This window comes from Mastigoproctus giganteus, chromosome 12, assembly GCF_048544385.1.
Source record: "Mastigoproctus giganteus isolate SK-2022 chromosome 12, ASM4854438v1, whole genome shotgun sequence".
Taxonomy (NCBI): Eukaryota; Metazoa; Arthropoda; class Arachnida; order Uropygi; family Thelyphonidae; genus Mastigoproctus; species Mastigoproctus giganteus.
In genome coordinates, this window is record NC_143586.1 from 46,752,928 (window position 1) to 46,778,640 (window position 25,713).

Consider the following 25,713-nt stretch of genomic DNA (forward strand, 5'->3'; position numbering starts at 1 on the left):
CACATCGTACAACGATATTCAGGTGGTATAGAGAATTCCAAAGGGGAAATTTCACTCTGGAGGATTCTGAGAGGCCGGGAAGGCCACGAACGTCAGTTAAGGAGGAAAACGTTACTGCTGTGAGGAAAATGCTTGACGAAAACAGGCGAGTGACCTACCAACAGATAGAGGATACTTTGGGCCTAAATGCACCAGCAATTCGTTCGATTCTGCAAGATCATTTGCACGTGAAGAAACTTTGTTCTCTCTGGGTGCCGCATCAACTGACTGAAGAGCAGATGACACGACGTGTGACTTGGTGCCGGGAGATGTTAAAAAAGTTTGATAAGGGACAATCTCGGTATATGCTCCGGGATATGCGGTGGTCATTCCCTGACCTTTCCACATCCTCTGTATTTGGTGGTGACGTGCTCGAACCCCGGTCTAATCAAGAAGCATGTGCTATGCACTGCTGCTCCTTCCCACCTGGCTATGGAGGCGCCTAAAAAAGTTTGATAAGGGACAATCTCGGTATGTGAACAACATCGTGACAGGTGACGAGACTTGGCTGTACTATTACGATCTGCCGACCGAGGCTCAAAACAAAGTTTGGGTCTTTGATGATGACGACACACCCGTAATTGTCAGAAAATCCTGATCTGTAAAGAAGAAAATGATAGCTGTATTTTTCAAATCGAGTGGAATTGTGGAACGTGTCGTTTTGGACACGCAGAAGACAGTCACAGCTAAGTGGTATACTGAACAATGCCTGCCTAAAGTCATTGGATCTATGAAGAACCTGCGGCCAAAGTCAAGAATGGACACCTGGTACCTCCATCACGATAGTGCTGCAGCTCACCGCGCCAAAGCCTGCACCGAATATTTGACCACGACAGGACTGAAACTTCTCGAGCACCCTCCCTACAGTCCAGACCTTGCTCCCTGCGACTTTGCACTGTTCCCGCATGTGAAAATGAAGCTAAAAGGGAGGCGGTTTTCCAGTGATGAGGACCTTCTACGGGCTTGGGACAACGAGTGTGCTTTACTCCCTAGTGAAACTTGGCAGAACTGGTTTAAAGATTGGTTTCGGAGGATGGAGAGGTGTATTGAATGTAGAGGAAATTACTTTGAAAAAATTAAATAAACAAAGCTGTATTGCAAAACTTTCCTAGTACCCTTTGTAGTAGTAGTAATAGAGGCATGTGATGCAAGAAAGCAAGTGTTATGCAGCATCAGCCCAAAAAAAACAATTTCACACAATCATTCGCTCTAAAAGTTTGTCCAGTTCCTCCTTGAATTTATTTAAGCTATCACCTTCCACAATGACAGATGGATGTTTGTTCCAACAATTAACCACCCACTGGCTAAAGGCAAATTTCCACACATCTCTTCTATAACTGTCTTTCCTCAATTTGAATTTATACCCCCTCAAGTTCGTAATCTGAGCAAGTGGAAGAATCCCATCAGAATTCAGCGTGCTCAACCCATTCAAGGCCTTATACCACAGATCACCTCACAGGTGCCTAGTCTCCAGATGCTGCGATTTGCAGAACTTAAACCTTTCTTGGAGAGCACCATCACTTCATTTCCCTCATCAACCTTGTTGCCCTTCTCTGTACATGCTCAAGCAACTCTACATCCTTCCTAAAATGAGGCCTCCAGACCTGTACGCAGTACTCAAGGTGTGGCCTGACCATTGCCTTATACAAAGGGCTAGCAAAATTGTTTGTGCTCTTCAGCTGTTACCATTTCCTGTATATTCTGCAGTTTTTATATAACAGTTTTTTTCTCCCCCCCCCCCAGTCTATTATGGGCTATATTTTTGCGCTTCTGCTTGTTTTAAATTACTTTTCTGCTATATTCCATCACTTTTTTTTAACAGTTTTTAAATTTTTATATTTCATTCCTTTTCCCAAAATTATTTTCATTTTTACTTTTATTATTTATACTCTATAATTTTGGGTAAATCTTTCTATTATAATTTTAAAATGTCAAATATTTTATTTTTACTGGAGGTGCCATCTTTGAATATTTATATTCTGTTTGTGCATTTTCTATTAATTTTTTATGGTTTTCAGTGCTTTGTTGATCAAGACATTGCTTTCTTATTGGTTGTGTAGTGTCAGGATCTATAGTCACTCAGTTCAGACTCTTCTATGTTGAATGTTATCAAAACACTGTTTGTCCTTTGCCTACTGGAGTGTCTTGTGGCTTCCTATTGGAAATATGAGGCATTTGCCAGCCAAATTCCTCTTTTACTCTTTTCCAGATATTTTCACTTACTTATTTTTATTTACTATTTTTTTTTTTTTTTTTTTTTTCATTTTATTTATTTCCCTCTAAATTTTCATTTCAGCTTTTGACAGCTTTTCCTAATCATTGTCTCATTGGCTTTCCAGTGTTTGCATTTCTGAAATTTTCTTTATCTACTGTAATTGTTCATTTTATGGAATCTTAAACCTGCAAAGAAACTCTGTTTCATTAGTTTTAGTGTTTTCCTTCTTTTCTTGTTATTCCTTTTCTGTATAAGCAGACTATTTTACCACTTTAAAATTTTGTTACAGTTTCCTGTCTAGTAATTGGCAACAAGAACATTCATCATAACCCGGATCAGAAATATGATGGCACATGAATAAAACTAAACCCTTCCTCCATTCCCATCCTGATATCCTCTCTTGTGCTGGTGATTTGAAGTTTTTCATGGTTTTTAGGAACTCAAAATTCACTAAAACAGTTATCTGAGATACTGATTATTTGTCGTTAGCACTTGAAAAATTTGTTCTGTTTGGGGTAGAAATCAACCAAGGGAAATCTGTACAAATGACCTTTGCCATGAATAAAATTAGAAACTACATCCAAATGTCCTCCAACAGTAAAGAAATCAAGTAGGTCATAGCCCAGAAAGATCTGGGTCATCTGAGATGATAATCCCACTTCCACTCATCATTTTAAAGCCACAAAAGCTAAAGCCTATGGAAATATTTGGGAGTTCATTAGGAACTCCTTGAAGTATGTAATACTTATCTGATTGTTTGCTATGCACAAAGGTGCCTACTATCTGCCATCATTTGGTTCTGCCGCCTGATGAATATACCTCTCCCAGTTTCTAGGAGTAGAATAGTAGACCCTGGGGTAGATAGATAAGATACCAAAATCTCTTCACTATCTCTAAATTCACTCTTCACTCCATCCTATGTCCTGCCCTCGAGACTGCTCATAACAACAACAAACACCTCTATATTCTCGTGCATTTCTTCATACACTAAATACAATACATATGAAATATGTTTTTGATAGCACACTCATGTGATCAGTGCAATCTTTTTTAATCTGTTGTTCATTTTGGTTTGTTTCCTGCAAATACAGTCAACATCTGTCTCACCTTAGATCTCAACTTTGAAAAGTTTTGTGAAGATAAAAGTTGCAAGATCATTATTGCTGATTTGTACAAGCATTTTAGTCTCTAACAGTTGGCTTCACTAGAAATTTGGCACTTTTCAGCTTAATTCTTCTGCATTTCTCATCACAGTTCTTTATTGATTGATTTAAGGCTATTTTAATGTATTTATTATGTGTGTATTTAATAATTTGTTTTGCCTTTCTAATGAACATATTGAATACTCTTAATACCTTCTCTATAGCCATATATCCCTTCTGGCTGTTCCAGGATTCATGTATAAAACTGATCAACAGAATAATTTAAAAATATATATATATTTGGAATGTAGTACAAAAATGTTAGATAATAAAATTATTCATGAAGAATATTATTTATGACATGTGCAATGCTGGAAAGAGTCTGAATGAGCAACAAGTTAGTGTTCGATTCTGACAGCTTCCTTTCGGTTTGGCAGATACCTAGAAAATGCTGCCTATCACAGAGCAGTGTTCTTTCTTCTCAAATGAAGTTTGTAGATGAACCATCACGTTGTAGGACTGTGGTTCAAATTAGGACTGTTAATTGTAGTGCCAGAAACTCCCAGTACCACTTCATATATTGGCAGATGTCACTAAATATCACAATTTGATATTTTGTGACATTTGGTGACATTAACATCCTTTCTGCATAATTTGGTTTCCTGCTTTGTGGGATTTTTGAATGTGATAATTATGTTACTAATGGATAGTTTTGTTACATGATTAAGCCCAAACATGAAATGTTTGAGCTTAATCATGAAAGCTTGATAAGCTAGAATTCCATTCACTAAAAAATAAGAATGTTATCATAATATTTAATAATAAAGTATGTCATTTTAATAACAAAATAACTGGCTTCATCTCATAAGAAATACATACATTCAGACTTAAAATAAATTCACCTAAGAACAGTTAATTTACCATGTATATAGGGAACAACATAATTTTTTACAAATAGTGCAAGCAAGTCATTTACTTAAGTGGATACATAACTGCCAAGACCATTCAATAATCAATGCAATTAACTCACTATAGTTAGACTTTTTAAATAAAACAGAAATAAACTATAATAAATTTATATGGTTTGTCAATCTTTCTATAATATCATACCTATTTTTATGCTTATTCCACTCCTTTGTGATTTAAATTTCCAAAATTTGTAGAGCCTATCTTGATGGTTGTTCCAGTAGCATATTTAGCATTGTGTATGTCTTGGTTGCATGACAAGGACATGTTGGATGTTATTGACCCAGCTGATGTCCAATGTCCATGGTATGTACATTGGATTGCTTTATCCTACAGAAATTTCAACCTATAATTTATCCAATTTAGTTGGCTGCTTAAACTGCATAGGTCAACATTTCAACATGGGTCTATGCTTAGGCTGCATAGACCCATGTTGAAAACCTTGTTTGTTCAGTAGCCATATAGCTAGCTCCTTACTAACAGATTATACCATAAGTAAGTGAGGAGTGACATTGGATTATGATCATAATTAGTTCCCCTCAAGGTATGTTAAGAAAGATAGCTAAAACAAATCTGTTCAGTTTGCCTCAGTTTTAGCAGATACCTAGACTGACTGTGATACTGTGACTAAGTAGCACTGCTTCAAAAGAAGTATAGGGAAATGTGCCTTTGTGATGGTCATTTGAGTGCATACTGTGACCTTGTCAGTGGGCAACTAGGCAGCTATCAGTGGAATCTGGCAGCCAAGTGATTGATATATTCCAATTGGTTTAGATGTAGTTTGGCAGGTGAGTTCAGAATTACCCTATACATGAAGTCCACCTGATTTCTTCTAATCCACAAGTTTGTGGTCAAAGTACAATGTACAGAGTATTAGTCCAAAATGTTTCTTGTAAATGAATTTCCAAAACAACACAAAAAAAAAATTGTCTGCATCATATATACAGTCTTGCATTTTGTGTTGAAGCATAGCTTGAATCTAAATTGGAAAGGGAAAAAAAACATTAAATTATTTGAAATCAAACAAGGAAACAAGGCAGAATAGTAAACAGGTACTAGACTATTCTCTAATGTATACACTCATACACCCATAATGATACAAAACTAGATAATTTTTCAGAAAGTTCTAGAATTAACTTAAGCAGTAATATATCATTGAACTAAATCTTTTATTTTAAGAACAAATGGAAAAATCTGAAAAAAAATCCATGATATTGTTTCAAAAAACAAGTTAATAAGCCATGTAAATAAAAATTCTAGATACAGTGGAAAACTGATTTTCATTTTTGAAATAAGCTTATCAAAATTATTGAAAAACTTGTATTTTTATTTCAGATATCAAGATTTTTATGAACAGGTTATCATTTCCTTAAATTTGAAATCTTAGTTTTACTATTTCAAGAGTATAAATAATTTTTTTTCATGATTGTTAACCATTGTTGGCATTATATTTTGTTAGTGTGTTACTTTGATTGTGGAAGAGTAATTGATTGAATATGCTTCTAGGATATTGCTAATGCATGGAAAGGATTGGAGATGGCTGAAAAGGGCTTTGAGGAGTGGCTATTATCAGAAATGATGAGGTATGTATTCTGTCTCTCTCTCTCTCTCTCTCTCATGTGTGCCTATACAAACAAGGCACACACTATAGCATTACACCTGAGATTCTTGATCATTCATATATAGGAATTGAATTTGATGTGGTATGTACCGTGCTGTTAATAGCACACGCACAAACACACTAACGCGCGCATGTGCATGCTCAAACACACATTGAAGTTGTGAAAAAAAAAAATTAAACTTTTAGCCTGTTCCCCTTCCCAAATCCACTTATAGGAACTACACCATTTGTGGAAACCCTGTATATATACAGGATGTATTAATTAAGTACAGTAAATTGAACAATGTGTTCTGTGGACCAAAAGAGTGGGAAAATGTTATACAGATATACACTGATGAGCCAAAACATTATGACCACCTACCTAATATTATGTTGGTCCTTCATGTGCAGCCAAAACAGCTTGTACCCGGCAAGGCATGGATGCTACAAGATTTCTAAATGTGTCTTGTGGTATCTGGTACCAAAACATAACCAGCAGATCCTTTAACTACTGTAAGGTCCATGGTTGAGACGCTGCAGATCAGAGTTGCTGTTCCAACACAAACTACAGATGCTCGATGGGATTGATATCTGGGGAATTTGGAGGCCAGGGCAATACCTGGAAGCCTTCCTCATGTTCTATGAAACAGTCCCGAACAATCTGGGCAGTGTGACATGGTGCATTTTACTTTGACATGGTAAAATTTACTTAATTTTACTTTTAATTTAATTTACAGTGTGTGTGTTTTTTAAATTTTTTTGAAACTATTTATATATGGTCCTTGTATATTGGTCCTTGAGGTTGTCACAGACATTCTCTCAGATATGCCAGACAAGCTGTACTTGCTACCTGGGAGTCTACCACAATTATGGACTTCTAGCCTTCGTAAAAATAGAAAAGAAGTAATCTTAGCCAAAATCCGAATAGGTCACACTCACTTCACACATCTCTATCTGCTTACAGGGAATGATCCTCCTCAATGTGCAAACTGCTCGCAGCCACTTACAGTGAAACATATACTCCTTGAATGTAACTTGTTCAGGAAAGCCCGACGAATGTCTTTTAGTTCCATCTCAGATCTGCAAAACCTCTGTCTCTCGATAGCATCATAGGTAAAGAAGCAAATCTCTCTGAATTATTTCTCTATTTAAAACAAATTCAAGTGTATGATCGTTTTTAACTGCTGTACAAGCAGTTTCCGTATGTAAAGTCAATTGATTTGGGAGGTGCAATATGGCCTAAGTTGCCCTTGCACCAAAAAAACACCACAACGACAACAACAACTGGGTATCTAAAACGCTATGGAACTGATATACAGGTGACACTCAAGTCAATTAGACCCAATTTCAGAAAAGTCCGGATGGTCTGTGACAGCCATATCCTCTGCCTGCACCTTCACAATGGTGGGACTGTTAGTAATCCTGGGTGTAACCTCCATGCACAAGTACATGGTGGGTGACCATCCAGGTGTGAACCAACGTAAGCAGGGGTTGAGGTGTGGCGCCCACACCACATGGAGGAACGCCGCCCCTCTATGTTACCAGGCAGTACTAGGTGGTAGATGACTCTCATCAACCGGTGAAATACCACCACTTTGCTTATTGGAGGCTTGAAGTGGTGGAACCAGTGTTTAGTCTCTAGAGCTAAGTTCCGGTCAACCCTTCCCCATCTCTTCCATCATGCAGTATGATTGACTTTTGAGGTTATGATGAACATCGTGGTGAGAAACAATATTCCTTACACATCGAGGGTATAGTTCTAAAACAGTGTTCACAGGCTGGCCGCTAGTTAGTACACCGGACCGAACCTATTGGTAACTCTCTAGGAGGCTTCCGGATCAGCTAGTGTATAATCTTGCTACCTCTACTCTGCCAGATAGTGACTGGAGGGAGTCCGAGTAGTGTGTATGCGGGGAGCATTGTTGAGGCCACGTTATGTCAAGGATCTGGGTATATTCTTACCATATGTATGCCATATCCAAAAATTTCATTACTTCATACAGCATGTCCCACCCACTTTTTCTTACTATTGAATACACCATGATTGTCAAACTAATAGAGCAAGCTTATCTGTGAAAAGAGCTAAACCTCCCAAGCACTTCCTAATTCATTTCACAAATATATTTGGTCTCAATTCTAATCTCAGTGATGTCCATTTCAACTTGCAGTCTGCCAAACCCCATGTACTTTTTCTGACAGAATCTCAGTTATCGGTTGATTCAACTACTGCTCATCTCAGATGCCCAAATTATTCGCTGTATGATTCCTTTCTCCTCAAAGGTGGTACTTGTGCATATGTCCATTCTTATATTCCCTGTCAGAGACTTGGCAATTTGGAATCTCCTCTTTGATCTTCTCTGGCTTAAAATCTCTCTACCTCATTGTGTAAAATTCATCTGTTGTCTCTACCGTTCTCTACTAATCATTTGGAGCTCTTTGACTTCCTCTCTTTGCAACTTGACTTTCTCCAGTCCAATTTTCCTAACATTGAGGTAATTTTCCTTGGTGATTTTAATGTTCACAACTCCAGCTGGCTTCAGTTTTCTAGTCACACCAAGCTAGTCGAGATGCTGAGGCTTTTGCAATTGCTAATGATCTTGCACAGATTGTTCATTTACCTACAAGAATACTGGACAATCCTAATCATACAGCCAATATGCTTGATCTTTTTCTCACAAACAACCCTTCCAAGTACACGGTCGAAGTGAGAGGTCCTTTAGGCACTTCAGATCACAACTTGGTGATTGTCTCTTCTCCAATGGAACCTTTATCTCATGGCTATTCCCAACCTCGTATTGTCTGGCATTACAAGAATGCAAAATGGGATGACCTGCAAGACTTCTTTTCTTCTTTTCCTTGGTCGGATCGTTGTTTCAAAAGTTCTGATGTCAACGTTTGCTCAGATCGTGTCAGTGAAATTATTCTTGCAGGAATGGAATCCTTTATCCCACACTCCACTTTAAAATCTCGTCCTTTATTGGAAAAACCTTGGTTTTCCAATAAATGTGCTAAGGCTGTTCAAGAAAAGAATGTTGCATATCGTAATTGGCTTGTTTCTAATTCTGCAGTTTCATTTTCTGCCTACACCAGAGCTCGCAACAAAGCAGTTATTAACCAAACTAGAGTTTGAACGGGCTAAGAGTAGAAAACTTGCTTCTTGCCCTAATGGTAGCCGAGCATTCTGGTCTCTTGCCAAAGCTATTGGCTGCAACTTTTGCCCATCTCTGCTCCCACCTCTGTCCAAACCAGATGGTTCTGTTGTCACTTCAGCCAAGGATAAAGCTGACCTGCTGTCATCCCATTTTTCTTTCAACTCATGCATTAACGATCTTGGTAAAACACCTCCCACTATTCCCAACACGCTCCATTCAATGCCTCCTGTGGTCTTTCATCAAAAGGATGTCAGAAGGATTTTGACGAATCTTGATGCTAAGAAAGCTCCATGTCCCAATGGTATTTTTCCACTTGTTCTCAAAACCTGTGCTCCTGAACTTACTTCTATTCTTTGCCGCCTTTTTTCACTTTCTTATTCCAAAGGTGTTTTTCCTTCTGCTTGGAAATTTGCTCATATCCAGCCAGTTCCTAAAAAGGGTGACAAATCCCTCCCATCCAATTATCGTCCCATTGCAATTACTTCTACTCTTTCTAAAGTAATGGAGAAATCAATTAGTCAACTCTTAAACTACCTAGAAATCTTCCGTCTGAACAACGATCACCAGTATGGATTCCGTCAGTGTCGATCCACTGGAGATATTCTGGCTTATGTTACCCATTTATCGACTAATTCAATGGAAAGGTTCGGTGAAACACAAGTAGTTGCTCTTGACATCTCAAAGGCTTTCGATCGTGTTTGGCATAAAGGCCTTCTTAACAAGCTTCCATCTTATGGTTTGCCAACTGTTTTTAGTAATTGGTTATCCAGTTTTCTCTCTGATCGCTCACTGAGGGTGATGGTAGATGGTTCTGTCTTCTAACTTCTCCACTAATGCCGGTGTCCCTCAAGGTTCAGTTCTTTCCCCCACTCTTTTCCTCTTGTATATCAATGACCTTCCATTGACTGGAAATCCTATCCATAGTTTTGCCGATGATAGCACATTGCATTCAACTTTCCATTTTGAGAAACCTTGTCCTGCTCAATCAGCTTCAACTTTTCGAAAATCTGCTACCAATTCCTTAAATGCCAATCTTCAGGTAATTCTCCAGTGGGGCAAAGACAACTTAGTTGATTTCAACCCTTCTAAAACTCAGTCTTGTCTTATATCTCGCAAAAAGGATTCTTCTGCTCCTATGCTTATCTTTGGTGACACTCCGATTTCTAGGCAAAATGATATATCTCTTTTGGGGATTACCCTGACTTCTAATCTCTCTTGGCACAACAAGCACATTACAAATATTGCTTCCTCTGCATCTGAAAAACTTGGTTTTCTCTTTCGCTCTTGGCGTTACTTTTCTTCCAAACAGCTGCTCACTCTGTATAAATCGCAAATCCGACCTGCCACGGAATATTGTTCCCACATCTGGGGGTGGTACCCCCAAAACCTCTCTCAGGCTTCTTGATTCCATACAGCAGAGGGCAGTTAGGTTAATTAATGATTCATCTGTAACAGAGTCTCTCCACTCGTTTTCTCATAGATGTACTGTTTCTGCTGCATGCCTCTTCTGCAGATACTTGCATGGGCACTGTTCTTCTGAATTGGCTTCTATAATTCCTGCTCTCTCTTTCAAAATAGTCCGAACACGTGCCGCCACCAGCCAACATCCATTTACTGTCCAACTTCAAACCCACAGAATCAACTTTTCATCTTCCTCATTTATTCATTCAACTGCCGTTTTCTGGAACAACCTTCCTTCATACGTATTTCCTGAAAATTACAGTCTACAGAAGTTAAAGTCCAATGTCAACAAATATTTTCTTTCGTCTTCTCAACCTCTAACCCAAGCATGGTACTAAGTACTATAGGTTCTAACACCTCTCGTGTTTGGGGTTTACATAAAAAAAAAAAAAAAAAAAATATATTCACCCAGAAGTAATTGTGATAGAAGGTTGAAACAAGCATAATGCCTTACACTTTTTCAATAAAGTCACCAGAAAAAATGACATTTTTGCTACCTCTCAATTCACTTCCACAGGCCGGTTTTGTAGAGGTCCTCTGACTGTCCAAACCATGACTGGCAGCAGAAATCATCTCATCAGCAGCAGCAGCAGCAGCAGCAGAGTGTTTTCGACGGAGAAAGGAAACTGTCAAAGAAAAATAAAAATTTGTGTTGTTGCTCTAGATGTTTCAAGATATCAAACATTTACTTATTTCATTTTTCTTTCACAACTACTTCTAGGTGAATACAAAACCCTCTTCTGAACCTCCCTCATGTAATAAGCAGCATAACAAATTACACACACATGATTAAAATGTGCTCATTTTAATTGTATGTGTAGTGGTTTTTAAACTAGAAAATGGTAGAGGCTAATAGCTTCATCTTTATATTCTGTGCCTATAATATATAACAGCAAATTCAAAATGGGAAGCATTCAAAGAATTAATCTTGGAAGCTACTAGGCTTTTCATACCAACTAAGAAATATTGTTCAAGATTTAGGCCTAAATCGATGTCAGATGAACTAATTAGATGTGTGGCAGAGAAGAAAAATGCATGGAATACATATAAATTAACAGGTGACACAGAAGCCTCTGATAGATATAAGCTGGTCTGTAACCAAGTCACAAAGGAGGTTAGGCAGGCAAAGGCAAATTACAAGAAATCTTGGCAAAAGATGCAAAGAAAAACAGCAAAGAGTTCTTTATTTATGTAAACTATAGAAAGAAGGGGATGAATCAGATTGGTCCACTTGATTTCAATAGTTCAGCTGTTGATGATTCTGCTCAGGTAGCTAACAAACTAAATTAATATTTTGTATCTACACACACACGCACACACGCACGAGGAATTATTCAGGGAGGGGGAATGCCAGAGGTGTATTCAACTCTGGCAGTAAGCTAGATGATCTTGTAATAACTGAGAGTAAAGTGGAGGAGAAATTGTTGAACATAAACGTAAGAAAGGCACCTGGGGTGGATGGAATCCATTCAGTTATATTAAAGGAGGCAGAAAAGGAAGTAAGCAAACCCTTAGCCATAATTATAAGAGCTTCCTTGGACTTCAGGTGTTGAAATGTATCACTAATTCACAAAGGGAGTTCAAAAGGTGACACAAGTAATTACAGACCTGTTAGTTTAACTTCTCTTCTAGGGAAATTAATGGAGGCATTGGTTAAAGAATCATTGCAGGATCATCTAACCAAGACTTCAGTTACAGTTTGGACACAGCATGGGTTTGTTAAGGGGAAGTCTTGTCTGACCAATTTGATTGGATACTATGATGTGGTCACAAAGGAACTGGACAAAGAATAATTTTCATATCATATATTTGGATCTTAGAAAGGCTTTTGATACTGTTGCACATGAAAGACTGCTTGGAGGCAAATTGCTGTTATAGATAAAGGGATGGTTGAGTGGAAGAAAACAGAGTGGTAATCAGTGGACACTGCTCTTCGTGGACTAATGTTATTAGCGGAGTCTCCCAGGGTTCAGTGTTGGGTCCATCGTTGTTTTTTGTATTTATTTATGATGGTGTATCAGGCTTAATGTCCAAGTTTGCAGATGATACGAAAGTTGGCAGGGTTGTTAATGACAGTACGCTGCTGCAACAGGATCTAGAAAAGTTGAGCAGGTGGGCTGAGAGGTGGCAACTGAAGTTTAACATTGACAAATGTAAAGTACTGCATGTGGGAAGCAGTAACTGCAGATTATCATATCAACTGTGTTGTACCACTTACAGTGGTAGAGAATGAAAAAGACCTAGAGGTAATTGTGCAGGCAGATATGAAGTTTTCTGAGCAGTGCAGATGATCTGCAAGAGTAGCTCATGGTGTCTTGTCAATGATATACAGGAATTTTTCTAGCAGGGATAAGGAGGTAATTATCCCCTTGTATAAAGCAATGGTCAGGCCGCACCTTGAGTGCTCTATACCGGTATGGAGGCCTCATTTGAAGAAGGATGTAGAGCTGTTGGAACGAGTACAGAGAAGGGCAACAAGATTAGTGAATGGAACAAAGGGTTGCTCTTACAAAGAAAGGCTTAAGTTTTGCAAATTACAGTGTCTGGAGACTAGGCACCTGCGAGGTGATCTGATTGAGGTGTATAAAGTCTTGAATGGTTTGAGCATGCTTAATGCTGACAGGATGGTTCCTATTGCTCAGAATAATTGCCTAGGAGGGCATAAATTCAAATTGAGGAAAGACAGTTGTAGGATAGATATGTAGAAGTTTGCCTTTAGCCAGCAGGTGGTTGATTGCTGGAACAAACTTCCATCTGTCGTTGTGGAATTTGATAGCTTAAATAGATTCAAGAACTAAACAAACATTTGGAGTGAGTGAATGCATGAAATGAGAAGGGTTTTTTTTTTTTTTTGGCTGATGCTATATAAGCTCGTTTTCTTGCATCATATGCTAGTGTTAATATTTTTTTTCAGCAATAAATAGTTTTTATTATTTTTTTTTAAGTAAAAGGTCTAATAACAACATCTTTTAAATATTTGATTTTTTATTAAAAACAAAAAAAAAAAAAAAAAAAATGCAAACAGATAAGCCTTGCAGTCCATTAAGAAAAGATGAAATATTTGGCATACTCCAAGCAGATTTCAAAAATCCCATAAACTTTTTGAGAAATTTAAAAGGAAAGTTTACATGCTCTTATAAATATAAAAAGTTTACAAATACAGGCACCAAACAAGTATTTTTGAGCTTAAATCTTAATTTTCTTAATGTATCATATTATAACTTAAGTAAATCTGCTTACACTGAGTGGCCAGTTTATTAGATATGTTCTCATCCAAGAAATCAACTGCTCTATAAGAGATATCATTTGTCTGTACTAGGCTATATAATGCAGTAAGTCACATATTGAGGGTGCATGCGTGCGTGCACATGTATATAGAATTTAGCAAGAGAATGAGCTAATAGTGTAATTTAAGTGACTTTGCATGAACAGTCCAATATACTTTGAGCACAGTATGATAGTCAACAAGAAATGCTGGTTCAAGTACCATGAATATCTAACCCCCCAGCCCATCCCAACAGTGTTTAGAGCATACTGAGAATGGTTAAATACCCACTAACCAACCAGTAAATGGCAGTTCTTTGTCTGAGGAGAGGCCAGCAGACAGTAGAAAAAATTGCTGTGTAACAGTGACGAGCAAGGGGGTATATCAGAATGCATAATGTATTAGACCCTGCTATGGATAGAGTATAGCAGCATAAGACCTTACTGGGTTACACTCTTGTCAACTGGAAACAAACAGGTACAGTGGGCACCAGACATTTGAGAAGTGGAAAATGGTTGCCTGGTTCAAGAAATCCCAGTTTTTCCATGCTGACAGCAGTATCTGAATATGGCGACAGCAGCATGAATCGGTGAATTTTTTTTTGTAGGTGTAAACACTGCAGGCTAGTATGGGGATTTTTTTTTTTTTTTTTTTTGCACATATTAGGTTCTGTGATGCTGGTGGTTGACTTCTGAATGCCATCAATTTCTCGAACATTGTTTGTGAGCAGGTGCTCACATGCTCACAGTTTATCCATTTGGTAGTGGTTATTTCCATCAGGATATTGTCCCATATCACAAGGTCAGATCATCTGGGAATAGTTCCAAGAGTTTAAAGGGTAACTTTATAATACTTCATTACCTGCACAATTACTAGATCTACCCCATTTAGCATCTGTGGGATGAGGCAGAATGAGTGGTTTGCAGCAAAGATCTGTTACCCTCCTCAAATCTGAGGTATCTGCTGGATGCAGTTGAGTTTGCATGGGTCAGCATCCCTGTGGGATGTTTTCGGTATACGCTCCTAGGGGTCCATGAGTTGATGGTTTGGAGCAGCTCTGAAAGTTAAAGGAGCTACTTGCTGTTATGGCATTATTTAAGAAATTGGTCACTGAGTATATATATCTTTGTATTGTTGTGACATGAAATACACTATTTCATAAATATATGCTATTTATATTGTTGTTATTTTATTATTTTTGTTCCAAAGACTAGAACGTTTGGATCATTTGGCACAGAAATTCAAGCACAAAGCAGACATTCATGAAGAGTGGACCAAGGGAAAAGAGGAGATGCTCCAAAGTCAAGATTTTAGGAAGTGTAGACTTAATGAACTGAAGGTTTCTTATATTTTTTGCTTTATTTATATAATCATTTAGAAACAATTTTACTTATAAATAATAATAGCAGTAATCATAATTTTTTACAAAAGCAGTAACTCATTTCAACATACAAGCTTTAACTCTCTAGCACACGGGTGGCAAACCTATGGCACGTGTGCCCAAAGAAGCTGCATGCAAAGTTTTTGAGCACAGAATTCAGAGCATCCCAAAAAAATTGAGTCAACTATTGAACAGTTTTCTTCAAGATTTGTCAAGTTTAGGGAATTGGAAGAAACTGCAAAATTCATTAAGTTTGCAGACAGTGTAAAACTAATCGAACTGAATCTGAAAGTGTTTCGCTGGATCGACCTGGATGATTTTGAAATGCAATTGATTGATTTTCAGAGCAGCTCAATTTGGAGGCAGAAATTTATCAACCTCAGAGCTGATTTAGAAAATATCGAAAGGGAGCGATTAGTGACAGGATTAGCAAAGAAAACTGCAGAAAACGAGGTATTAAAAGTTTGCAATTCCATTCCTGAAACTTTTGTCTGTTTAAAAAAATCTGGCAGCAGCATTGCTAACAATTTTCTCATCACATATTCTTGTGAGTCGTTCTCAGTGATGAACTTTGTCTAGTCATAGGAGTAGTCTTACGGATGAAACTAATAAAAGTTACAAAGTATGTCTGATGTAAAGTATCGTCAATGGTGCAGCAGCAGAAGTCTCACTGATATTTTATATTTATAATATAAAAGAAGTTTATCATATTATATAAATTTGTTCTGTTAGCTAAAAGTTACATTTTTGTTATGATTTTATTTTAATACCTTTATTAAAGCATCTTTAAAATAATGTCTTTTATTTCATTCTTTTTTTTGTACGCTTTTGTCAAGTAAAACATGTATGAGAAAAATAACAATACAGTAGAATGTCGATTATCCGAACTAATTGGGGCCAAGGTTGGTTCGGATAATCAAACATGCATGAGAATACCCAGTTTATACGAAATATAGTGTAATTAGGCCTAAAATTAAATTATTGTATGCAAGGTATTTTGAAATATGAAGTATTAGAAAAAATAATTGATTTAGGAAATTGTTTGTAAATAATAAAAAAAACATTTTGAAAAAAACAATGTACAGGCAACCCCCATATAACACGGTTTGCGGCAATCCTTGCACAACACAGTACTTATATAATGCGGATTTGCTCTAACACTGTGTTTTTGAGCTTTTGTGCTGAGAAAACCCTACTATTATGTTAGATTTAATTTTCAATGTTTCCATTCCTTTTTGTGAATCCCTGCTGTTGACTCGCTAGTTATCGCCTTCATGATATTTTTCCAAAGCACATTTCTGGAGGTCATTACCATAAAACAGTAACAACAATTTGTAGTTTCCGGTTTATTGGGCTTTTCTGTTAGTGTAATAAATTATAAATGGATAGTCAACTCGATCTTCTTGCATCTGCTATTGTACCGATAGCTGGAATTCTGTGGTTTTTCACATTATTATGGTGAAATGTGTTTCCCCTTCCATGAAAAAAATAAAATAAATAAAATAAATATTCGATCATAAAAAAAAAAAATAAATTTTCAGAAACTCATTACTCCCTATCTCACTTGTGCATATCGTGTTTGTTGCAACTTGTGCATGCTCTTTTCTTTGCATTAATTGAATTAATTAATCTTTTCTTTGAATTAATTGCTTATCATTTTTACTGTTTTAAATTTTACAACCAAAAAAAGAAGAAAAAAGTCAGTGAACAGAAATATCAATTAGCATGTACATATTACAGTACATATTAATTAAGCCATGTATGTAAGCGTAAATTTATTTTTATTTTGCTAACTGTAAAATATTCTTCCGATTTTCACTTATCATTTAACTTTGTTAATTGGTAAGGTAATAAAGTTAAATTTGTGCTTTGTATCTAAGCTGCAGTCCACTGTATTTTTTTGGGCAATCCCTGGGTTAGGTTCTGTGCTATTGAACTTGTGCTTGTTTGAGACCACAAAAAATATGTGACTTCAAAGCTTGCAGATTGTGCCTTTTAAAGAGAGCAGAAGGTATATGAAATCTAGATGCTGCAGAAGAGATTGTGCTTAGCAGCGATGAAGAGGAAAAAAATTAATTGAACATACATTATCTGACCTATAAGTATCACAGTTTGTAAGGTAAGGCGTTCGTTCAGTTATTACTATTTAAGTTACTACTATTATAAAAATAAAGTTAAAATATTAAGTTATTACTACTATAAAAATTAAGTTTCCGATAGTTTTAAAAAAATTTTTAAAAAATGGTATAGTTTTTTTAGCTTTTGGAATGTAACCCCCCCTTTTTGTAGTCCCATATAACACAATTTTGCATTACATGAGATTTTGTAGGAACCAAACTACAGTGTTATACGAGGGTTACCTGTATATTATATTTATTTTGAACTTACCTAATTGTTTTACATGGTTTCAACTATAAATCCACTTTTTTCACATAAACAGAAATAAACAAACACAAGTAATTATACACAAATAAGAGTATAATGAATCTTTGGATGGTTTATTTTTTAAAAATATGTAATCTTGAATTTTCCTTTGAACCATGTGAGATTGTCTTTATTTCGTGTCAAGGTCTCTCATCCTCATTAATAGCAGTATCTCCATAGAGCTTCATTCAGACTGTTACTCATACCATGCCATTGCAGTTTCTAGTGCAGCAAAGGCCTTGAGTGGGCCTTCAAATACATTAAACAGCAAGAGTAATATTTCAGCATAAGAACCAGTGCATTAAAAGTAGATACTGTAATTTGGTGGGGGGGGAGATGTTGGTTTGGATAATTGACTGTTCGGATAATTGACGTTCTACTGTACTTTGCAAAATTCCAAGCAGCATGCGAGGGTAGTTTTTTTTTTTTTTTTTTTAATATTTTAGCATGCAGCCTTAAAACGGTTCTCCACCCCTGCTCTAGCACGACCTCTTTGTGCATTTTGTACACCAAAAACAGAAAAACTTAAATTTAAATATCTGTTAAATTTCGTTAAGTGAATTTTAGTATTCTCATGTATATTATCCACTTTTGATCTGCACTATTACATAATTTTTACTAGGAAAGTTATAGCCATAAAAAAAAACTCTGTTTATTTACTAAATGCACTGTGTGCCCACTCTTGTGTCAATTTTGTGTAGACCATTGGTTTCTGCTTTATTTCTTTTGCTCTGTGCTGCTGAGCACAAGAGGTGAGGTACTCAAGATAATTATTTTTATAATAATAAGACTACTATTAATACAAATATTATTTATTCTTATTATCCAATGTAATGCCAGAATAAAGAATGAAATTATAAAGTGCACCATCTCCAGCTATTTCTTGCTTTTTTATTCCAAAAAAAAACAAAAAAACTAAATGGTTTATAAAATACACCATATGCTTTTGCATTATTTTTATTTATTTTTTTGTCACACCAGCCAGAGTGTTAAAACTAGTAAAATATAATTAAAACCACATCCACGCTGTGTCTTTTGATGATTTCCCAAAAGAGATTGAGGTCCAAAGGGACCTCAATCTCTTTTGAGCCTAATGGATCATTAGGCTCTGATTGCTCCTTTGGTTTCAAATGAGCTAATTTTAGGGATCTGGGGTGGGCTCCTTTTGTTAAGGACGTTGCTAATATTTTGTGCAGTAAAAACAGATGGTAGAGCATATGTGACAGGTGCAAAATTTGATTTTAATAACCAATTATCAGTTTTTAAGGGTACTATTTGGGGTGCATAGGTATTAATATGGGAAATTATGATATTAAGCAAAAATGGACTGTGGACTTAGTTGTGAAATATTTGAAAAATATTTCATGTTTGAAAAATGCTGTAAGATAAGTCAGTGCTATCATGTGTGAAATTCTGTCCAGAAACTACAGGAAAAAATTATATAATGAAAATCTTGCGGATTAACTTGAGGCTTGACTTAAGAGACTGCAAGGCTTATGAGGGTAAATTTTTTTTTCATTCTGGCTTGCCCTAATTGACATCAGGGATTTGTGTCATAGAAATGGAATTGACTTGAAGCAAGGTGCAAAATTCAGGTGGTAGATGACTTTCATCAACCAGTGAAATACCACCACTTTGCTTATTGGAGGCTTGAAGTGGTGAAACCCATGTTTAGTCTCTAGAGCAAAGTTTCCGGCATCCTCCCCCCCACCCCATACTTCTCCTTCAACCCATGCACGGTACTAAGTACTATAGGTTTTGATACCTTTCGTGTTTGGGGTTTTCATTAAAAAAAAAAAAAAAAAAAAAGGATATTTACTGATGTTATGGAGAAAGTTTAAATGGTTAGTCAGGAAACTGCTAATGGGGGAGGACAGAGGAATTATTAGAATGACACAGGTTGGCAACATGGAACAAAGTAATGGTGAGTATGTATGTGTATGATTTCAAATTATCACATAAACATAGAAAAAAACAATTTCCTTATATTTAATCTATAGCTATCATTCCTTAATTTGTGCCCCCTTATTTGCATTAGGAAGAGAAAGATGTCCCCTTCATTAAGTTTGCTCAACCCTTTAAAGACCTTAAACACCGCAAAGAAGATCCCCACACAGATTCCTAATTTCTAGACTTTGCATCTTAAAGACCTGGAATCTCCTCCTGTAAGAATATCTCTTTACATTCACAACTAGTGTTGTTGTCCTTCTTTATACCTTTTCAAAGAAAATTTATATCTTTCCAAAATTAGGCCTCCAGACCTGTTGGTGGTGGTTTTATTGCATGTCAGCATCTTTGGTCATTTGCACCAGTGTGTAAATAGAGTGGTATTATTGTGTGGTCTGAAAAAAAAAACCCATAACCCATGGGATTTGAATCTGGACCTCCCCTAATGAATGATGTGACAAACCGCTGTACTGACACAGGAGATCCTCTGTAATTGTATATAGTATTCATCCTGTGGTCTGATCATAGATTTGTATAATGAAATATCTCTACTGGCAGGATTCCTGTATTGTCATTGACATTGTTCCATTGCAACATTGCAACTTTACTGTACTGTTAAAAGAACTTTGTATCAAACTAATGCAACCTCCAGGTCCTTTTCATCTTCAGTGTTGTCAAGTGCACTTCCTCCAGTTGTTAATTGTGGACCTGAGTGCAATAGTGAATAACTGCCATTTAAAAAATAGTAGGTAGACCACTGTTGTAATCAGATAACCAATTTAACTTGGTCACTGTGACCCCAAACTCAGCTGGTGGGGTCACTGTGACTCAGATGGAGAACCTTGCATTTAGTATCAAAGCTTAATTGCCATTTCTAGGCCAGTTATATAATTTATTATTGGCAAAAAAAAAACAGTAGCAACAAGCATAACCATTGTCATCTTTTTCAAAAATTTATGCAATTGTTCTAAATTAGATAAACTTCCAATAATCAATCACTTTCTTTTTGACTGAAGGAAACTTTTCAAGCATCTACAGTTGTTACTTTTCAATTTAAATATATGCTCACTTCTATAGGTCAGACCTTTTAAAAACCTAAACAGATGAATCATGCCACATTGTAGATGCCTGACAATGTAACTTAAAAGAAGTCAAATCTCCCTTGATAAGATCCTTTCCTTAACTAGCCTTGTTGCTCTTTTTTTCTACCATTTCCAACAGGCAACATTAATTCTTAAAATGAGGATTCCAAACACCTCTGCAATAATCAGGATGTTACTTAACCATTGTTTTTTGTAATGGAATAATTGCCTCTTTGACTCCATTGACAAAGTTCTTGTATTTCATTCACATAACCCTATGAGCTTTTCTAGCAGCCTTCATATCAGACGATATAGTTACCCCTAAGTCTTTTTCATCCTCAACTATTTTTAGATTAGTACAAAGGGTACTAGGAAAGTTTTGCAATACAGCTTTGTTTATTTAATTTTTTCAAAGTAATTTCCTCTACATTCAATACACCTCTCCATCCTCCGAAACCAATCTTTAAACCAGTTCTGCCAAGTTTCACTAGGGAGTAAAGCACACTCGTTGTCCCAAGCCCGTAGAAGGTCCTCATCACTGGAAAACCGCCTCCCTTTTAGCTTCATTTTCACATGCGGGAACAGTGCAAAGTCGCAGGGAGCAAGGTCTGGACTGTAGGGAGGGTGCTCGAGAAGTTTCAGTCCTGTCGTGGTCAAATATTCGGTGCAGGCTTTGGCGCGGTAAGCTGGAGCATTATCGTGATGGAGGTGCCAGGTGTCCATTCTTGACTTTGGCCGCAGGTTCTTCATAGATCCAATGACTTTAGGTAGGCATTGTTCAGTATACCACTTAGCTGTGACTGTCTTCTGCGTGTCCAAAACGACACGTTCCACAATTCCACTCGATTTGAAAAATACAGCTATCATTTTCTTCTTTACAGATCGGGATTTTCTGACAATTACGGGTGTGTCGTCATCATCAAAGACCCAAACTTTGTTTTGAGCCTTGGTCGGCAGATCGTAATAGTACAGCCAAGTCTCGTCACCTGTCACGATGTTGTTCACATACCGAGATTGTCCCTTATCAAACTTTTTTAACATCTCCCGGCACCAAGTCACACGTCGTGTCATCTGCTCTTCAGTCAGTTGATGCGGCACCCAGAGAGAACAAAGTTTCTTCACGTGCAAATGATCTTGCAGAATCGAACGAATTGCTGGTGCATTTAGGCCCAAAGTATCCTCTATCTGTTGGTAGGTCACTCGCCTGTTTTCGTCAAGCATTTTCCTCACAGCAGTAACGTTTTCCTCCGTAACTGACGTTCGTGGCCTTCTCGGCCTCTCAGAATCCTCCAGAGTGAAATTTCCCCTTTGGAATTCTCTATACCACCTGAATATCGTTGTACGATGTGGACAATCATCATCTAGTGCAAGAGTCATTTCTTCTAAGCACTGGTCTATGGTTAAACCACGCACGAAATTATACCGCAAAACTGTCCTTATCTCATTTCGTGACCACGATGCCATCGCAAGCACTTTACACTCTCACTACTAATGAATAACTGAGCCCATCGACTTGGCGCGGCGGCTACTATGCACGTATGAACATGTCTCAACATGCAGCAACAAGCAGCTTCCTGTGATTCATTGTTGCGTCATATTGCAAAACTTTCCTAGTACCCTTTGTACTATATAAGTAGTATTACTGCTACCCAGATTCAAGAACTTTCATATTCCAGTGTTATACCTCATCTGTCATTTTTCAGTCCATCCAAATAATTTATATAACATGTTTAACAGAGAGCAGCAATTTAATATATGTAAACTTATCAGTTGAAGAATTAATTAATAAGCCTTTATAAAACAGTAAGTTACCATTGTTGTTGTTTGCTTGAAATAGCAATGACAATTCAAATGCAACTTTTTAAAACATGTTTTGTATTGGCCATTTAGTGTTTTTGTCTTCTTATTGTCAAGATATATAGCTGCATGACCAATTTCATGAATCACATAATAAATTAATGCTGTTCATCCTATTTTATCCTTTGGCACTTTTTACAAATTGACTTTTCTGAAAACTGCTCCAAAATTTTTATCGTAGGCTTTGAAAAAGAAGCATGAAGCATTTGAAAGTGATCTTGCTGCTCATCAAGATAGAGTAGAACAGATAGCTGCCATTGCTCAAGAACTGAAGTAAGTTCTCCTTTTAATGCATAACTTATCTATTTAACATTGATCGTTTTACATTCCATTGTTACAATCAAGTAAAATGCATGCGAAATATCTTTTGCTTCAGTCATCATTTGTATTGATCAACTTAGTATTAAGGGATACCACTCACCATTCAACACCAGGAAGCCTATTTCATTTGAAGAATCCAAAAGTAATCACCACTGAACATGATCTGAGAAAAAGAGGATACAAATAATTTTTCCTGGTACAAAGCATTCCCAATAATATAAAAACAGCTGTGGTGGGGAGGACAAAGTTACTATCACTATCTCTATTCTCTAATAGCTTGCCCTCAATTTTCTCCTTACATACACACACAATTTAAATCAGTTCCTCTCTCCTTCCCCCTTTGTCTCTATCTCTTCCTATTCTTCCAAAAACTTGCATAAAAAGCACATAGCACAAAGATTTCCTGCATGAAAACAAGATATCAACAAAGCTGGCAACACATCTTGGACCTCCAGTCATTCAGCTCTCCCAATCAGCAGATCTCTCATCACAGAAATTTAAAAAAAAAAAAAAAAAAATTCCTTGAAGTAACCAGTGCCATATTGACTGTTTAGGTTTCTGTGCTGTGTGATTTTTGTAGATATTCTGGAATAAAACTGTCAAATATAAATAAACATGTAACATTCTGTTTGTCATATAACCTCTTCCTTTTGTCTGTTTATAACACTGTAAAAGATCTAAGGGAGGGAGGGAAACATTTGGTTTATATAAATTTAGTTAATTCCAGTTTAAATCAGTTCACTGAATGTTTGCAGAGTAGAAGACATTGGCGAATACAAATATTATGAAGATGGCAATTTTCACTAAAGAACAGCATGGATTGCTTTTATGGAAAGGCTCTTCCTTCAGTATTTTCTTATTTACACTAAGATATTTCTCTTAGGTATCAGTATAAAAATGCTGTTTTTCTCTTTAATTTACAATTGATGTTAAAGAATAAGTATTTGTATACACTGTTATTGGAAATACTTTGGTAGCACTTATCAAAAATAAATAATATGCACAGATTATGAAAATATTATAGAGGATTGCAGAGAGATATAAATGAAGCTAGAGAAAGGTATAGTTATCACATCACATCACATCACATGGATAGAAGCTCATGTACGTAACTGCGTACATGAGCTTCTACCAAAAACATCCACACGGTTTCCTCCCTTTCCAAAACCATGGTGGAATCCAGAATGCACAGCAGCCAAAAAGGCTCAAAACAAAGCTTGGGGGATATTTTGACGATATCCTACCACGGTCAACCTATTAGCCTTTAAATGTGCACGAGCCAAAGCACGCTACATCCGCTGTCAGAGTCAAAAGGAATCGTGGATCCGTTTCACATCAACCATTACCCAGACGACCAGCACTAAGGTGGTCTGGGAAAAAATCCGGAAAATGAAGGGAAAATACACAGCACATCCCTCATCGGATCTTGAATATAATGGATGTACTATTGTAGACTCTAGTGCAATAGCCAATGCTCTTGGGGAAACATTTTCTAACATCTCTGCAACATCATCTTACTCCCCAGAGTTTCTGGTCATAAGACACAACACTGAAAAACAGGCCCTTAAATTCACATTGAAGGGTTCCCACCCATATAATGGCCCATTTAATATCCATGAGCTGAAAACAGCACTTGCCCGTACAAGGGCTACCGCTGTTGGACCAGACAACATCCATTATGAAATGATCAAACATCTTTCACCAGAATCCATGGACCGTCTGCTCTTCCTGTACAACGGAATCTTTCTTTAAGAGCATTTTCCGGATACCTGCTGCAAGGCACCTATTCTTGCTTTTGCCAAGCCAGGAAAGGATCCTAAAAGTCCAAAAAACTATTGTTCTATTGCTCTGACCAGCTGTCTGTGCAAAATATTGGAAAAAATGGTCAATGCTCGTCTCTTATGGTATTTAGAATCAAATGACCTTCTCTCCTGCTTTCAGTGCGGCTTCCGAAGAAACAGGTCCACACTGGACCACTTAATTAGACTGGAAACATCTATCTGAGGTGCTTTCCTAAAAAGAGAACATTTGGTGTCCATCTTCTTTGACATGGAAAAAGCGTATGACACAAGTTGGAGATTTGGTATTTTAAAAGACCTTTACAATCTCGGTCTAAGAGGTCACCTTCCTGTTTTTATTAAAAATTTTCTATCCTGCCATTATTTCCAAGTTCGTGTGGGATCCTCCCTTTCGCGGCCCTTTTGCCAAGAGGAGGGGGTACCACAAGGATCTGTCTTAAGTGTCACGCTTTTTGCCATTAAAATAAATTCTATTTCTGAACAACTTCCTCCAACTATAAAGAGTGCACTCTACGTCGATGACTTCAGCATATTTTCTCAATCATGCAATATGAGAGTTATTGAGAGACAACTGCAACAAGCTATTGACCGTCTTAACTCCTGGGCCACGGCCAATGGTTTCAGGTTCTCACTGGAGAAGACCGTTTGCGTCCATTTTTGTCGCAAATGTAACCTCCACTCTGAGCCTGAATTACAACTTGGACAAAGCACCATTCCAGTTGTATCAGAGATGAAATTCTTGGGACTCATTTTTGACAAAAAGTTGACATTTGTACAACACATTCGTCAGCTATGCACAAAGTGCATGAGAGGGCTTAACATTCTTCGCTCTCTCTCTTCTACCTCGTGGGGTGCAGACCGATGCACTCTACTCCGTTTATACCGTGCACTAATACGCTCAAAACTAGATTATGGGTCTCAGGTGTATTGCGCTGTTTGTTGGCTTGACCCCATTCATCATCAAGCCATTCATATTGCTGCCGGTGCATTTAGAACTTCGCCTGTCCAAAGTCTGTATGCCGAAGCAAATGAACCATCCTTGTTGCTTCGACGAATGCAGTT

At 37.1% G+C, this 25,713-nt stretch overlaps 1 protein-coding gene across 3 annotated transcripts in view; it reads left to right on the plus strand.

Annotated features, from left to right (window-relative positions):
* Actn (alpha actinin) overlaps positions 1–25,713 on the plus strand; it is a 307,581-nt gene that overhangs the window by 205,628 nt on the left and 76,240 nt on the right. For all 3 annotated transcript variants that reach the window (XM_090386850.1, XM_090386853.1, XM_090386851.1), the window contains 3 exons: positions 5,869–5,945; positions 15,050–15,179; positions 22,713–22,804. In XM_090386850.1, the coding sequence (XP_090242976.1) occupies positions 5,869–5,945; positions 15,050–15,179; positions 22,713–22,804 (299 nt within the window). The remainder of the gene's footprint in view (positions 1–5,868; positions 5,946–15,049; positions 15,180–22,712; positions 22,805–25,713) is intronic.